The sequence below is a fragment of the Protopterus annectens genome, chromosome 12.part0, assembly GCF_019279795.1.
Source record: "Protopterus annectens isolate FY-2018-M chromosome 12.part0, PAN1.0, whole genome shotgun sequence".
NCBI classification, from domain to species: Eukaryota; Metazoa; Chordata; order Ceratodontiformes; family Protopteridae; genus Protopterus; species Protopterus annectens.
In genome coordinates, this window is record NC_056746.1 from 1,033,248,866 (window position 1) to 1,033,266,453 (window position 17,588).

General features: G+C 42.0%; 1 protein-coding gene across 1 annotated transcript in view; it reads right to left on the reverse strand.

Annotated features, from left to right (window-relative positions):
* Positions 1-4,478: 4,478 nt before the first annotated feature.
* Positions 4,479-17,588, reverse strand: part of LOC122816247 (aurora kinase A-B-like) — a gene marked incomplete in the record, with an annotated part of 544,024 nt that continues 530,914 nt past the window's right edge. The window contains 2 exon segments of the mRNA XM_044088987.1: positions 4,479-10,651; positions 10,742-10,916. Of these exon segments, the coding sequence (XP_043944922.1) occupies positions 10,460-10,651; positions 10,742-10,916 (367 nt within the window).

Sequence of the window (17,588 nt, forward strand, 5' to 3'; positions counted from 1 at the left end):
GTGGACTTTTCCGGTCAACAAATGCAAGAAATAAATACTACTAAGGATTTTGGGAAAAAAAGCCTGACAGACAGAACAGGACAAATGGTTGTGCAAAACACCAAGGCAAAACACTGTTCATGATGGTCTTTATGGGGAATCTGTCTCCCACACTGGCATTTACCCTTCTTGGATGACAAACCCCACAAGCAACAATATAGCAAAAGATAAACAAAACCCCAATAGGACATTTACCTACAATGGCTTGGTGAACCAGCAATGGAATGGGTATTCCGATCAACTATTAAAAAGATGGCATTCAGAATGGCAGCAAAGTTGTTCTGAGGATGGTACATCCAGAAGTCACCTTTATACCCTATGCTATGTGAGATGCGTACGAGTGATGTACGCTACACCTTAAAGCAACCTAAAAGCTTTGGTATACTGGCTGGACATCGGGCTGCCCTTGGCATGGGATCCCAATTGTAAAGAATGCTACAACAGTGAAATGGAAGGCAATCTATTGTGTTTCTCCATTGGTGGTTACAGTTTTTTTATTGATTCCCACTAGGCAGTTTGTTCATTCTTTGGTTTATAGTAAGGAACTGTCCTGATAAGGAAGGGGAAATACTCAGAGCTGGGAGTTTTGCAATCTGAGATGCTGTGTTTGACTGGCAGCATATGAACTCAAAAGTCCAAACTGGCTGAAGGCTGGACTTAAGTTTACAGGGATCCCCATGGAAAGGCACAACTGAAATACAAAGAACCCCTGTTCTAGACTTGTGATGCCCTCATGGAGGTAGTGAGAATCTAATCATCCAGGTAAGGGAAGACCTGGAAATCCTGCAGTCAGGACCAGGCTGCCACGACTCCCATATACTTGCTGAACAGCCAGGAGATGGTTGAGAGACCGAAGGGCAACACTCTGAGGACTGGATCCCAGCCAGAAGCACAGATAACTTCTGGACTGCCTCTGTGTGGATATGACAGTAGGCATCCTTGAGGTCCAGTGAGCACATCCAGTCATCCTTTCTTGAGGTAAAATGGACTGCACTGTGACCATCCAGAACTTGGTCTATTTCACAAAGGAATTCAATCACCTTAAATCCAAAATTGAACTGCAGTCCTCCTTTGGGAACAAAAAAACCTGGAACAGACCCCAGAGCAACATTGGTTTAGTGGGACCTTTTGGATTACTATTGTCTAACAGCTTCCGGATTTTGATGGCTGCCTGCATACCTTCTCTGATGGGGTGAGACATCTGCAAGATGTTTGGTATTTTCTTTTGGTGGAAATAAAAAATGGAATCATGTAGCCTCTGGATATTACTCAATACTCATGCATCTGAGGTGATGGCCTCCTAAGCTTCCCAGTGTACAGCCAGGTGAACCCTGACTACCTCCAGAACAGGACAGTCAGGCAACCCCTTCAGAGGCATTGAAAGGGCCTCCCAGAAAAGGATCCATTGAAGCCCTGGTTCAGAAAAACAGACCCTGCTGTGTGGATGATGCCCATTCTGGTCACCCCCTCCACAAAAACAGTTTGAAAAGACCACTGTGATTTTCTAGAGAGAGGTTTCTCCCCTTCTGGTTCCTACAGAAGGTCCTTTGGAGGGTAGAAAAATGCACTCAAATATCAGACATGATCTTTCCATCCTGCTTGTTCAGGGTGATTGTGTCTAACCTTTGGCCCAAAAAGTGAGAGTAGGAGGCATTAATAAAGGATGCCTTGAAACAGTCTGCGAAGTTGCACAATCTCATTCAAGAGTGGTGACATGGCATTGCCGCTGTCATCAGCCACACTGGAAAGCAGACAAATGGACATGCTAGCAATGAACTGCAAGGTGAACTGTCTCCAGAGATTTTTGGGAGACTGAAGTTTGCTGTTTCTTACCCACTCTTGCCACTTCAGACAATATCTCGAAGTCTTCTCAAGTCAGCCAGATACTGACAGTATTAGAGCGCTTCTCTAACTAGTCCAATGCCCTGGACTCCTTATGAGATGAACTGATGAAATTTTTTACGGAATGTTCTTCATTATTGCCACCATCATAACAGCATCAACGGCAGGTCCCTACTCCAATGCTGTCGATCCTTGGGATGGGCTAAAATTTTATCAAGCTTATTTGGAATTGGTTTTACTGCATCAGGCTCCCTCCAAGCCTTTGAAAACACCAAGTCAATAAGTGCATCCAGATGGGGTACCATTTAGGACATGGATGGGCCTACCTCGAAAGCCTCCAGAAACACCAACTTCTCCAGAGATGAGGTTTTAGCTGTCCAACCCAAACACTGCTGAGGCAGCTCCATTAGGTCACAAACAGCCAGCATTATTGGAGGATATCAGGGACCCTTCTCATTTCTACAAGGTGGTATGAGTGAAGGATTCCTCTGGACAATCTATGTGCTTGCTCTTGCACAGCCTCTTGCCATGACCTTCTCACAGGGGAAACCCTAGGGAGAAGTAGAAGAGGCAGAGGGGCCTGGGTGCAGGGTAGTCTGGAGGCCAACTGGAGTGGGGTGTCCTGAAGCAGGCCAACAGTCCACAGGTACAGATCAAGTGGGAGGGATGCCAGTTGACAGTGACCACTCAGTCTCCACGTGGAAAAATATTGTACGATGTCAAACGTGGAGGCTGAAGCCAGCACCCCTAGGATCTACAAACAAGGACATGCTAAACTTCAGAGCCGCTCTCACCTGCCCTGATGTAGAAATCGGAGCAGAACCTTCAAGAGTCAAGGCACTGAGTGGCAGGGACGACTTGGGAACCCAAAGCATCGAATGTGACCCACTGGTCCACTCTGCTCAGACTCGAGTCAAGAAGGCCAAGGCAAGGGTGGGAGCCAAATAATTGGCCAAGCTGTCAGATTTTACCTAGAAGGTGGTACAGCAACCGGCTCTGGGAATCTGTAGCCATCGGCCCGAGGGAGGAAACTAGTTTGGAGCTGAAGCTTCTGCTTCAGGACCTGAGGTTGAAGGTATTAGGCCTAACTGTATCAGGAAAGACAGTATCTGCTTATCGGGTCTCAAACTCCTAACTGATTGGGCTAATCAAAAGAAAGCCACCAAGGGACACTAAGGCCTGCCTACATGTAGAAGGCTCCAAGGACCAGGCTCAAACTGGAGAAGATTAGACCATGGAGACTGAAGACTTGAGAAAATTCTCAAGGAGTTGAGGGGGAGAAGGTTGAATGAACCCTGCCAGAGGGAGACTCACTAACAAAAAACCTTCCCCCCAGTTGTTGTCATGGGAGAATGGGTCCACGCCATCAGATCTGAGGACTGTGTTGAATAGCAGGAGAAGCTGAATATCATTGGATCTGGCTGGCTAGAGGCAGGGTGAGCAATGCATTTACGATCTCACCTTGGAAGATTAGAGGTCCTTAAAAAATCAACCTCCTTTCAATCCAGATCACTATTCATGTTTACTAGTTAAGAGTGGAGGTGGAGGAGGAGGAGGAGGAGGAAGCAGCTCTGGTGGGCAAAAGAGCCAGAGGACCAGCTTGGCCTTCCTTTATAGTTGACAGCACTGAAACCAAAACTCACAAATGATGGACTGGGTCTCCAGGTGACTGGCCTCAAAACTGTGCACACCAATCATGCAAGTCTTGAGAAGGGAGATTGTAGCTATACACTTCCTAAATCCCTTATCCATCAACAGCAGCCAAACACACACAATACAATGTAAAAAAACACACCTAACTACAAGTACAGCGACAACTACACAAAAGCCAACTACTACTATAAAGTTACAACTAAGAAATAACTCAAGAAAAGGCAGGAAAAAGCCCCCACATGCCAAGAATCCTACACCAATGCTAACCCTATCGACTAGAAAAATAAAAGAACACACTCAATGAAGCAAAACTAGGGTACAGGAACTAAAGGTAAGAAATTATGGCACAAAAAGGATATATGCCAGCAGAGTTTGAGATCAAGCTGCTATGGCTATGCTCGAAGGTAGCAAACGAGAGCTGGGGTGATTCTGCTTAGCGCAAGATACTATGGCTAGAGGAGGTGCAGCTCAGAGATTAAAGTCTTTTTGAAACTGCCAATCTTTGATCAGTGTCTGATCCGATCACCCCACAGGCTGAACTCAGATGGAAGAGACTTCGGATCTGAAGCTTTCTTGCTGGGGAAGCAGCTAAGAAAGGAAATTGGTAGGCCTACAGAGGAAAGGAGCTGCAGTCTGGGAAAAACTCAACTGGTAAAACAAGAGTGCCACGCAATGATGATAATGGTTTTACACAGTACGATACTGATTAGGTACTTTGCAGAGAAAATGGAGCACAAACTAGGTACATAATCCTGGCAATCAAAGCATAAAGCAACACAAACTTATAACCATATTGTCATACACCTTTACAGCTCCAGTACACAAATCTGAACTTCAAAACCCACATACAAAGCCATCTTTGCACATGAAGACGCTTGTAGTCAGATGATGTATTTTCAAAATACCAAATATACAAGTAGGTATTGCAGAGAAAGACTACCAACTAAAACACAATCAACTTTATTTTTATAATTAAAATGAAGACAATTATAAGTGACAGACGAGTAAAATTCAAACATAATTATGTACAGAAATATATACAAGAAGTAAACTCAAGTTATGTTCACTCAGCTGTAGCTACAATATATGATTACTATGTCATTAGCCAAAATCAAGGCAAATAAACAGAACACTTGGTAGCCAGAAACTGGTTATTGCACAGATTCAAAACCTAAAAAGGCTATAGTCTTTAAAAACAAACCTAATACTTGGGGAGAGGGAAAAAATATTTCAGATTAGCCATCTTTAATCAAAATGTGAAAAAACTGTAGCTTTTTTTTTGAAGAGTCACAGGCAATGTGTTATTGTACAAGCCACTTTATACTACAGCAGCTCGAAAGTGATTTGTGCTTTATGCAAGTTTGAAGAATTTTACTGGCTATATTTGAAAAATCTGGGTTTAAGTGTATGCAGTTGCACTTTCACAAATTCTGTTCTAAACCTATACATAAACAGCTTGATTTTTCTTTTACAAACAAAAATTATTCAAATTAATGAACCAATGTAGCTCAAATACCAACTAAGGAAAATACTGAATTCTAACAGTTTATAAGAAAAACTTATACTTAATTTCACTGAATGACACTTTTCTGCAGCAGTTTCATATACAAGCTCCCTACATGGTCTATTCACAACTGCATCTTCAAAAGTCTTAACATTTTGGTAATGCTGCTCCGTTTCACACACAAGATGGATAAATTCTGTGGATGTGAGCAATACCCTACATCGACATAAATCATTAATTTTTGCATAAATAAGAGCTCAGTGCCACCAGACTGCAACAGAACATAATGGCTCTCATATGTAGTCTTGTCAACTAAACCTTAACAGCAGATGCAACAACACTCAGACAAAAGGGCAGAGTGCCTTTTAATAACCAGTCTTAATGATTAATTCCTTGACAGTCATCCTATAACAAAATAACGTAGGACTACTGTAGTGTAATCCGTTTACTATTTACTTGTGATGCTACCAGTCTCCTGGATGCAGTTAATTTGCAGAACATCCTGAAAATTCTATGTAGCTTTGCAGTGGAGACGTTGAAGGTCTACAGTAAATGGCAAAAACCTGTGCATGATTCTATATAAATTCTGAACACAGAAAAATCACAATATAAACTGCAAAGTAAACACAAACATTTCTTTATGATATTAAAAACTGATTGACAGCCTACCATCTTTAAGACTGGTCTCAAAATGCAGTGCACTTATTACAGGGGGCAGTATGAAAAAGATGCCACACAAGGGTAGTAAAAGGTTGACATTCTTCATGCACCATCATTGAAACAGCCTTTTTATTTGGGGGCACACCATGGAACTTTTATAAGGTCTCTGCAAGAAGGGCCACATTTTGAACCCTAGTCAATTACTACACAGGCTGCATGTATTTACTGCAGAATTATCCCTTCTGACTGCTCAAGAAATTTTACAACAGTTAAGGAGAATTGAAGACTGGAATACAATAGTAGTCGCTTTAGCCAGACTTGTACCATTGTAATCATTTATACCTTTTCTTCCCAAGCCTGAACAATTTCCAACTAATTCAGATACCAGGGAACCACAGTCTCAAATAAGTTGCAAAAAACACTCCAAACGATGCAACAGCTAATGAAAGAAAGTTTGTTTCATACTTTACCTGGTGAATGGAAAATCATGTATTCTGCTTACCTAGGTAGCACTTAAGAAAATGCAGCTGGCGATTTTTGAGATCATTTGTTCATATTCTTAAGTACATTGTGACATTTAAGTGCCTTGATGCACTTATTTTCACTTATTTATTGTTACCATTTTTTAATAAAATAGCTTTGTAAACTTATTAAATCACAGCCATAATAAATTTAGTGCATCCTCAGTGATGTCAGCAGAGGGCAAATGTGAGATGCACCCACAGATTTCATTACACATCTGCAGATGTGGAGAGATAGAGTCCATGGAACATTGCAAGCTTTCCTGAAACTTACCTTACTGAGGTTACAGTTTAGCCTCAGTGGCATAGTCTTAAGGAAAGCAGCATTTTTAGTTATTTTAGGAAAAGCAGCAGAAAATGTTTGCTGATGGGCAAAAATATTGTTTGGCACCTTGTGCCTCACATATCGTGGTGGCAGTTTTTTAGTGACCAAACCAAGCAATACATAAAGAAATGTGCCCCTCCCCACCCCCCAAAACACCATGAAACCTGAAAGCTGGACATGGCTCCTGATAATACAAAAGGTGCTTTCTGGTAACCCAAAAGGACTGACAAAGCCAGTTTTCTGTGCAAACTCTCACCTCTAATAACCACAAATTTATAATACAGACCGATGACCCCAATTAATTGAGATCATACAAGTACCTCCAGTCATGTTTAAAGAACGAAGACTCCCACACAGTAGGGATCATGCACCCTATACTCTAGGTCAACAACTGAGAAAAAAAACTGTAAAGTACCACAGTATGGTCTCTGCAGAAAGATTTTGGGCCAAATAACCAAAAATCTCAGTCTAGATGTAGCAAAAAAAAAAAAAAAAAAAAAAAAAAAACAGACAAACAAACAAAAAAACAAAAACAAATTGCTTCCAGAGTCCTTCTCTTAACCAAAATATAGCCAAATGGGCAAAGTGCCCCATTTTTGTTTTTAAATTAAACCTTTGTTCACAAAAGGCATGTATGTTTGGAGGGGGACTTCTGCTTTCACCCAGTTTCAGTTTGAAGGCCCCCGCATCCCCAAAAGAAATTCAAATGTGTTTTTAATCACTTTTCCTAGTGGAAACTGTATGCAGACAAGTTTGGTTAGGCTAATGCATGCTCACAGATCATAAGTATGTGCAGTAAATCAGATATAAAGGCAAGCATCAGTGCAGAAGGGGAAAACATTGCATATCCTGTAGTGGGCCAAACTGTGGATACGCCATGGCTGTAAGCAAGCATACTTGAGAAAGGCAGCTGCCACCACCTAAAACCCAGGCAATACCTTTTTGCTTTTGAATAATGCCAACTTACAGCAGATATTCTGGAAGCAATATCACAATTCACAAAGCAAAAAACCCATTCAGTTAATATCTAACAGGATTCTCAAAAAGGAACCACTGCACAGCAAGATCAGCTGAAATGTGAAAAGCCATACACATCAGGAATGGGATTTATTGCAATTAATTAGGAATAAAAAAAGTGCAAGTGAAGGCCCAGTAGTTAGAATTCATCCTACGCACCCTGAAATGAATATCGCGTATAAACAGCCATCGCAACTTGGTATTCCAGAATCTCAGCCTGTGAAAGCAGCTCTGGAGAATTTACCCATCACTGCAGCTCAAAGTATGCCATCAATCACCAACTTCCCATCCTTAAAGCCTGGTCTCATAAATGGGCTCGGGGCACTGGGTCTGTCAATGGTCCTCCTGTGATGCAACAGTACAAGATATATACTGGAAAGCCAAAAAGTCAATCCATTTCAAACTGCAGAAGGCACATAAATCTTGGGATCCTGCAATGCACTGTGGTCAAGGAGCAGGATATTTATTACAAAATATAAGAGCCAACTAAATGGGTACTAAACAGTCTCTGAAAGTAAAAATGTGCAGAGAAAAGCTAAAAGCGGCAACGGACATACCCCACATTTTTATTTGTGCCACATTTCTATTGTGATTGCATTTAACATCTGCCACATGAAAATATTTACAAAGGCTTAAAATGATTTCCTCAAAGATGTGCTGCTTCAGATCTGTATAATGTTAAGTGCTTAAAAAGATGCAGTAAACCAGAAAATAAGGCAGAGGAAAACAGAAATCAGACCAAAGAGCTTTCAGAAACATAGAAAAGCAGCCTTTTGCAATCAATATGCCAAATATTTTAAGTCAAACAAGTATGTCCACTGCAAACAGCCACTATGCTAGCCTGTTTAGACTGGTCATCCTGACGAGTCATGGTCATAAATTGAGCGACTGCATTGTGCACAGTGGAACCAGGAATCAAAGCATCTATTTCAGTTTGAATGACCCACGAAATTCCAAAGGTGATTCAATTACATTCAAAATCCAAGACCTCAATTCTAAACTTAAGCTATATACAGGAGCTCTGCCATTTTCAACTTACAGGCTCAGTCAGCAGGAGAAGGGACAATTTTTGCTTAAAACACTGAACTCTAACAGTAAATTTAAAATATTTGGAGGCAAGCATACTTAGTCCCTCTGGTGCAAATAATTGAGAACAGGAGGGGTGGAGAAGGCAAAGGCTCCTGCATGGGGGTATTCATTCATGTGAGGGGAGTGTTGCTGCAACTAAAAAAGTGGTGACAATGTTTGTTTTTCATTTATATAAATGTAAGATTGCTTATGTCATATGTGATAATTTAATAGATTTTTGGGGGGTTAAAAAAAGTTGTGAAGTTATGGACAGAGCATAGTGGGATTTGAAAATATCACTGAAAGGGGCTTAGAAGGTCAGAACTGCAATATTTATTCTAAGGGCATTTATGAGCCTTATTTGAGGTACTGTACGTTTCAGATCCCTTTATACTGCACCCCTAAATAAGCTAGCAGAAAGGTACAGCATATTCACGAAAAGAATTTTGGAGATAAAGATTTCAAGTAAGAAATCAAAGAAAACCGGTCTCGTGTACAGTGCATAAAGTGGGAAGAAATCACACCCTGTATTGCACTTTAAGCAAAGATGTGATCTGTGGATGCAACATCCAGCTAATCAAAATACTCCAGAGAAAACCCTAAAACATAACCTTTAAACTTCTGCTGCACAGCCAGGAGCATCTACCACAAAACTGCTACGACAATTCAGCTTCAGCTATCTTACAGTGCTTCTGCCAACAGCCTGTTTTAGCCCATAGAGCTTGTTGTTCAAGTCCTCTTATGTACGCTTTTGTCCCAAAGCAGTTTCCTTTAAACAAACATTCTCAGTTTCAGACAAATGCCAGAACAGTAACAAATATCAGTGCTGCAGCTCCTGTGACTGACCAAGCACAAATTAAACAAAACTTCTTCCTAAAAACATTATTCCTTTCCTGCTGTAGTGAAAAATAAAATTAATAAAACAAACACTGCTCAAAGTCAAGAATGTTAAGATGAAAAGCAGCAAAACACCTCAAAAGCCATTTTCCAGTTCTGCTGGGAGTCTCAGAAAGGCAGATCTGTATATAAAAGGCATAGACAGACCAAACTCTGAATGTTCCTTTATAGTAATACAAACCAAATGATGCTGTAAGTTAAAGGCAGAACATTAACATGCTAAGGTGATCCACATCAACTCACTTGCACAAACAAGCTGCAATGCGGCATAAGAGATGTACTATTTTACCAACATTCCCACTAGACAACTGCGCCCATACAGGAATACCATTGCTTTAGCTATTCACATTAGTCCCTGCAACCATCCAGTTGATGTCACATTGCTGCAACAGCAAAATCTCCATTTGCCTCCAGTCTCGTGCACTTAGACACAAGTGGTCAGAGCAGATTTGTGTAACTTTTACCTTGTCAGTTTTGCAGATATGATGCAAGATCAAACATTCACTAATTTTTCAAAGGGCACTTCAAATTTCTTCTTGCACTGTCAGAGGAAAACAGTACAAGATACGGTGTTTTCAAACGTGGTATAAATAGACCAACAACCCTAAACTTGACAACCACCTTCGCTCTCTGATTACAGGTGACTAGTACACAACATAGAAGTCTAGCAACATATACACCTTCCATCAAGCAGCAATGAGGGGGGAAGTTGCCAGCTTATAAAGGAACCTTTTGTCTCAACTACATCCAGTCAATTCTACAAAAATAAATTTGATTTTGTAATGCTCCTCACAGTAGTAAATGCCAGCGTGAGACACCTTTAAACAGAATAACTCTGCCTCTTCTGTTGTACACACAGAGTTGAGTACACCAGTGCCTCCTTTAAGACACACCCTGAAGTAACTGAAGCCCATTAAAAATGAATATTCTTCACTATTGAGAGGAAACTGTAGTGCCCTCAGATGGTACCCCTCTTCTCTCAGACATTTTAGAAGCATTTTCCGCAATCCATGGGTGTTCCAGTACTTTCTTCAGTGGCAAGCGATGATTTGGGTTATGTTTCAACAGTCTGGATATTAAATCAGCAGCTCCTTCAGATACAAATTGTGGGCACTTGTAATCCACCTTGGGAAGAAACGGAAAAATAAAGGTTTAAGGACATCTAATAGAAATTACAGTAACAATAGATTAACAGTCAAAAAAAAAAAAACTCACTTTTGCAATTCTTCTGTACGTTTCATCATGAGTCACTGCTTCAAATGGGGGCTTTCCCACCAGAAATTCATAGCATAATACCCCTATACTCCACAGGTCTACTTTCTCATCATGCATTCTGCCTTCAATCATCTCTGGAGGCAAGTAATCCAGTGTACCACATAGTGTTGTCCTCCTGTAAGCAAAACATCTCCAGTTATAAAACAGCAAATGGGTTCATTGTATATCACACAGAAATATGTTCAAATCTTATATCGCATCTATACAATTCTATTAAAAAGCACATCACAACTTAGCAACAAATTTAAAAACATTTATAAGAATTCACATCAGTGAGGGTTATATAGTGTGCTAGAAAATCTTGTGGCCCACTAATCTAAACAAAGAAATGTTCAATATAAAAATTCCAAACTGCAGTCACTGGAAATGATATTGCAATGTATCAAACCCCACCTTAGCACAGCAGAATGAAAATTCAAACTATTTTGAAAATTTTCTGTGACAACTACGCCATGCAGAATGCATCTGTGCTATAGCCATGGCTAAAATGGAAGGTTCTAGTAGTGACATGCCCACTACCACCATCAATTCCACTGCATACTGCATCGTACAAGGTACAAAAAGGAAAAAGATACAAAAAGTGTGTCCATGTAAAGGTATGATATCTTATCATAGAAACCCACTAATTCCAACTTCTTGGAGAAGCTTCTTTCCCAGAATATGAAAAGGAAAAAAAATAGCCGCTGACTTGTTTACAGCAATGACTGTCAAGTAGCTTTAAAATATGGGCTGTTTTTTATGCCTGCAGCCATTGTTCGTGACTGTACTCCAGACAACAGTGAACCTGGGTAACTGCTTTCCTGTCACAGCTACCTTACTAAGATGGCTGAAGTGTTTGTACCTGTACTCAAACAGTAAAGATAAATGAAAAAATAAGAGTAGCATATATCCCTATGCTAATAAAAGCTCTACCTCATTTTGTAGATGCTTTGGGATACAGAGAGCTCCTCAAGGGTATAGAACAACCAAATACAATTCCACATGAAAGTAGGATCCAAGACACACTGCTCTTAGAAATGAACTCACTAAAAGAATGCAGGGCTTAAGTAATGTGTCCTGTGCAGACTGCCTGAAAGCCCTCTCTCTGCACTCTGTTTCCTACAGGCTGTTGAGGGGAGATCTATGCCTGTCATACAAGGCATTGCTGTAGCCTACCCAGATGGACCTGTTGCATACCTGCAAAACAAACAGCAGAATTATACATTCTAAAGACTTAAACCATGCCTGTGATACAAATAGCATCTGCTGGAGAAAAGTACAGTTTTGTACCTACCATAAATGTAGATGTCCGATAGGTATGCATCTGCAGTCATCACATATGGGTTGTCCTGCCTCAGGCAGCCCTTCGGTCGGCCGGATTCCAAAGTCTGGGTCCGGCGTCGACTGATGTCACCCTTTCCCCAAAGTCAGAGCGCCTGGGGTATAAAAGCGTCAGCCGATGCCATCTTCCTCTGTTTCTTGCCCCAGATGCCAGGTGCCCTCAAAGGAAGGCTAAATTTGGAGAAATGCAATAAATTCCAAACATGCACAGAAATATATATGTATGTATATATGTGTATATATATATATATATATATATATATATATATATATATATATATATATATATATATATATATATAAAAAAACAAATGCACCATAATAGATAACCCCAGCTAGCTATGAGAGGGAAAAGTACCCAATAAATACCAAAGAGGGGAAGGAGGGAGGGTAAACCTGACTGCAGATGCATACCTATCGGACATCTGCATTTATGGTAGGTACAAAACTGTACTTTGTCCTTCAAGGATGCATCTGCAGTCATCACATATGGGTAGAATACCATAGCCAATCTGGGGGTGGAGGATCTATGTAAAGGATGGTGTAGCTAAAATGCCCTGCAGGACTGCTCTGGATCTGGAATATAAAGGTAAATTGTAATGCTTGGAAAATGCATGCATGGAGCTCCATGTAGCAGCTTCTAAAATGTCCTTGGTAGCCACCCCTCTTAAGAAGGCTGTGGAGGTGGCTGTGGCTCTGGTGGAATGAGGTCTAATGTTAGCTGGCACAGTTTTTCCATGAAAGGAATAACAAAAACAAATGCAATTCCCTATCCATTTTGAAATTGTCTGTTTGGAAATTGCTTTTCCTTGTGCACCAGCAGCATATGCTACCAACAGCTGGTCAGTTTTTCTGTAGCTTTTAGTTCTGTCCAAGTAGTAGCGCAACTGCCTGTGTATGTCCAGGGTGTGCAGAAGTTTCTCCCCTTTGTTTTGTGGATTTGGAAAGAAGGTAGGCAGGTGAATAGCTTGGTTTAATGAGACCCTGGATACCACCTTTGGCATAAATGAAGGACTGGTTCTCAATGAGACTCTGTCCTGATGAAAAATAAGAAATGGCTGTACTGCCATGAGGGCCTGTAACTCAGATACTCTTCTTGCTGAGGTTATGGCCAGAAAGAAGGTGGTCTTCCAAGACAGGAACTGTAGTTCTGCAGATGCTGCTGGTTCAAAGGGAGGCACAGTTAATTTTTCCAACACGAAGTTAAGGTTCCAAGTAGGCACTGGAGGTTTCCTTGGAGGATTGATGTTTTTAATTCCTCTTAGAAACTGTCTTAGGAGAGGATGAGAAAAGACAGGTGGATCAGTATTGTACTCTGCTGAAATTGCTGAAGCATGAATTTTAATGGAAGAGTAAGACAGGCCATTGTGGAGCATTTCTGCCAAGTATTCCAGGATATGTGCCATGTTCATCACTGTCGCATCTAGGCCCTTTGTGGTGCTCCAAGTGTGAAATCTTTTCCATTTTGCTGAATATGCCTTTCTTGTGGAAGGCTGGCGAGCTTCCATGATGATATCCTTCACTCTCTTGGATAGCTTATCCTGAGGAGTCGTCAAGGTATTTTCCAGGCTGTTAGTTGCAAGGTTTTCAGGTTGGAATGCAGAGTTTTGTAATTGTGCTGTGTCAGGAGAAGTGGCCATTGAGGAAGAGGCCATGGTTTTGTGCGTGACATGCTCTTTAACAGTGGGTACCAGTGCTGTCTTGGCCAGTCCGGAGCTATCAGAATCACTTTTGGCTGCTCTGTCCTGATCTTCAGTAAGACCTTGGTCATTAATGGAAGAGGTGGAAATGCATACACTGTTAGAGTTCTCCAGCTGAAAGATAGGGCGTCCACTTTCCATGCTTGTGGGTATGTCCTTGAGCAGAATTTCTTCAGCTGATGATTGTGGGGGGAGGCAAAAAGATCTGTCTGGCCTTCCCCATGATTGTGTTATCTGTAGGAAGATGTCTGGGTGCAGCATCCATTCGTGTGCATCCATGATATTTCTGCTTAAGCTGTCCGCCAGTATATTGTCTTTTCCTGGCACAAACTGAGATTGCAGCTCTATATTGAGTTTCAAGGAAAGTTCCCATAGATTCATTGCCAGTCTGCAAAGAGGGTAGGAATGGGTGCCTCCTTGCTTGTTTATGTACTACATAACTGTGGTGTTGTCTGTCCTTATTAGCAGGTGGCCTTGATGCAGAAAGAGTTTGAAGGCCTCGATTGCATGTATCACTGTCAGCATTTCCTTTTGGTTTATGTGCATGCGTAGCTCCTTTTGTGACCATAGTCCTTGAATACATCTGCCCTCCATGTGTGCTCCCCAACCGTGGTCTGAAGCGTCCGTTGTAATGGTTTGGCTGGCTATTGGCTTGCTGAAGGGCAGACCCCTGTTTGACTGGCTTGCTTGAACCCACCACAGAAATTCCTTTTGGAGGCATGGAATGAGTGGGATCAAAGTTTCTAAGCTGTGACTGTGCTGAGTCCATAAACTCCTTAGGTACCATTGTAGTTTCCTCATATGCAGCCTTGCTTGTGGAATCAGAAGAATGCAAGATGCCATGTAACCCAGGGCCTGCAGGATTTTCCTTGCAGTCAGCTGAGTTTGTCTTGTCAGATTCTTGAAGTAATCCGGTAGTTGTCTGTTTTTCTTCTGTGAGAAAAGCCATTTGGGTGGTAGATCCGCACCCAGAAAAGTTATTCTTTGGGATGGAACAAGTCTTGATTTGTGAATGTTGACAGTATATCCCAAGGCCTGCAGTAGGTGGATGGCATAATTCAAGTCCTTTACCAAAGTTTGTTGGCTGTCCGCTTGTATAAGGCAGTCGTCCAGATATGGGTATATTTGAATCCCCTGAAGTCTGCAGTGTGCAATTACTGATGCCAGGCATTTCGTGAATACTCTGGGCGCAGTAGATAAGCCAAAGGGCAATACTGAGAATTGATAATGCTCTGAACCTGCAAGAAATCTGAGGTGTCTTAGGTTCATAGGTTCATACTAGGCTATCTGCCCAAGGGCATTTATAAGCCTAGCCCAGAGTTTTGTGGCTTTCGCCACCCCTTTAGTTTGAAGGAAACTATGCCCATTATTTTGCTGTGCCTCTGTCAAGCAGTGACACTGAGGTAATCCCTGGGGTATATTTGCGATCTCCCATCCACTGGTCAAGATTTCTCTTGAACAAGGCCAGCGAGGTGCTCTGCCTCACATGTACCGGGATTTTGTCCACAGCATAGGGAGTCTCTGGGTGATGAATCTGTCCCTCCAACACGTCCTTTTAATAACAGTGTCCAGGTTTAAGTCTCCCACCCTTGTAGTTTTGAGGGATCTAGATTTTTTGAGGTGAAGCATGTTCATCAATTCTGGGTTGGACATGGCCTTGTATGTCAGGCACAGGTCACCTCTGAGCAAACGGTAAGCGACTGAATAGAGCTGGAGTTCCTTCAGTCGGGCAGCATAAGACATTTTTGAGGCCCTTTATCCTTTTGGTGAGGAACTTTTGGGGCCTTTCCAGCTGCTGCAGGTGTCGGGTCAGATACATTCCGAATGGGGCATTGTACTCAATCATTGGTCTGATGAGTGATGAGTACATGACCTCCCTTGATCTAGATGTGAATCCCTTCATGATCAGGTGGGCATTGTAGAAGGTCTTCCTAACTACTTTGGCAACGTGAGTGTCAAACGAAAGGTTACTGTCAACCTGGGTCCCCAGATCCCTGATAACCTCTTCTGTCCTCAGTGGATTGCCACCTATATGGTAGCTAGGGGTAACCTTGTTTTTCCCCTTGAGGGGTATGACTATGCATTTCTTGGCGTTTAACTTTAGGCCATGGCTCTGGCACCAGTTATCCATTTCTATGAGACCCTTCTGAAGGATATCTGTGTCAGATGTATTCTTGACTATGGCGCCCAGTTTGCAGTCATCTGCAAATTTTGTCAGCCATAACCCTACTGTGTTTGCTTGTACTTCTGAAAAGTAGATGCTGAACAAAAGTGGGCCCAGGACTGAGCCCTGTGGGACACCACTTGTGACAGGCTTTGAGTCTGACATGGCGCTAGCAACTTTGACCCTGTGGGTTCTGTCACTTAGCCAGTTTGCAACCCATCTTGTGACGTATGGGTTTACATTTAAGCTGATGAGTTTGTCAATGATACCTGAGTGGGGTATTGTGTCGAAGGCCTTTGCCAGGTTGAGGTAGGCTGTGTGGACTGCCTTTCCCTCATCAATGGCCTTGGTGACTGTTTTGAAGAAGTCAACCAAGTTTAAAAGGCATGATCTGCCTTTGACAAAGCCAAACTGGGTTGGATCCAAAGTCTGCAAGTCCCCTATGTCTTTATTTATGAGTTCCATTATGATCCTCTCCATAGCTTTGCAGATCAGGCTTGTCAAGCTGATGGGACGGTAATTTCCAGGTTTGGTGGAGGCACTGCCTTTGTGAAGTGGGACCACCGTTGCCGTGCGCCACTCCTTGGGTACGTATCCTGAGGTGAGGCTAAGATTAAACAGCTGTCCTAACTGCGGGTTTAATTCCTCATTGAGTTCATGGGGCACACAGTCGGGGACACCATCTGGTCCCATGGATGCTATGTTTTTCGCCTTGGAGAGAGCAGTTCTCACCTGAGCGTTAGAGATGTTTGGGGGGCTACAGTCCTCTGGTATAGATATCTCTCTTTTTGGGGGGGAGGGGGGGGAGAAGTTTGAACTGAACCTGTCAGCCAGTATGTTGGCAATGTCTGTAGGTTCAGTGATTTTTACATCATTTTGAACTAATTCTGAGCATATCTGGGAGTTTCCTCCCAGGTTTCTAACATAGCTAAAGAAGGCCTTATGATTGTCTTTTGAGTCCTTAGCGATTTTTCTCTCAAAATTTGCCTTGGATGATTTTATGAGCGCTCTTAGTTTTTTTTACTTATAATGATCAAAGGTGTCTTACCTTTTAAGGATTTTGCTCCATCTTGTAGTAGCTACCTCCTTTTGTTGTAGAGCTTGTTTATGGCTGGGGTCCAACAGACTGGACGCTTGCCTTTGGTACAAAGAGTCTTTGTTTTGTTTGGGATTGCCTGATCCATGCAGTCCTGTAGGTGCTGGTAGAAGGCATTTGTAAGTGATTCAGCGGTTTGAGTAATGTTTTCCGCCGGCTCGGGGGCCTTAAAAGAGACCACACTAGTCTTTAGAAGTGTGAAGTTGGCTTCTGCAACTTTGTCTGATAGGGACATGCAGGTATGCCTCCTTGAGGTCTAGAGTCACCAGCCAAGACCCCTTGCCCAGCATGGGAAAGAGTTGCTGTAGAGTCAGCATTTTGAATTTTGGCACAATGAGATAAGTATTCAGTGCGGACAAGTCGAGAATAGGCCTCCATTGATTTTCTTTTCTTGGAACAAGGAATAGTCTGGAATAAAATCCTTGGCCTTGTTCTGAAAGAGGAACCTTTTCTATAGCTTTCATTTGCATTAAGTTGGAGATTTGTTTCAAAGCCTCTGCCCTTTGA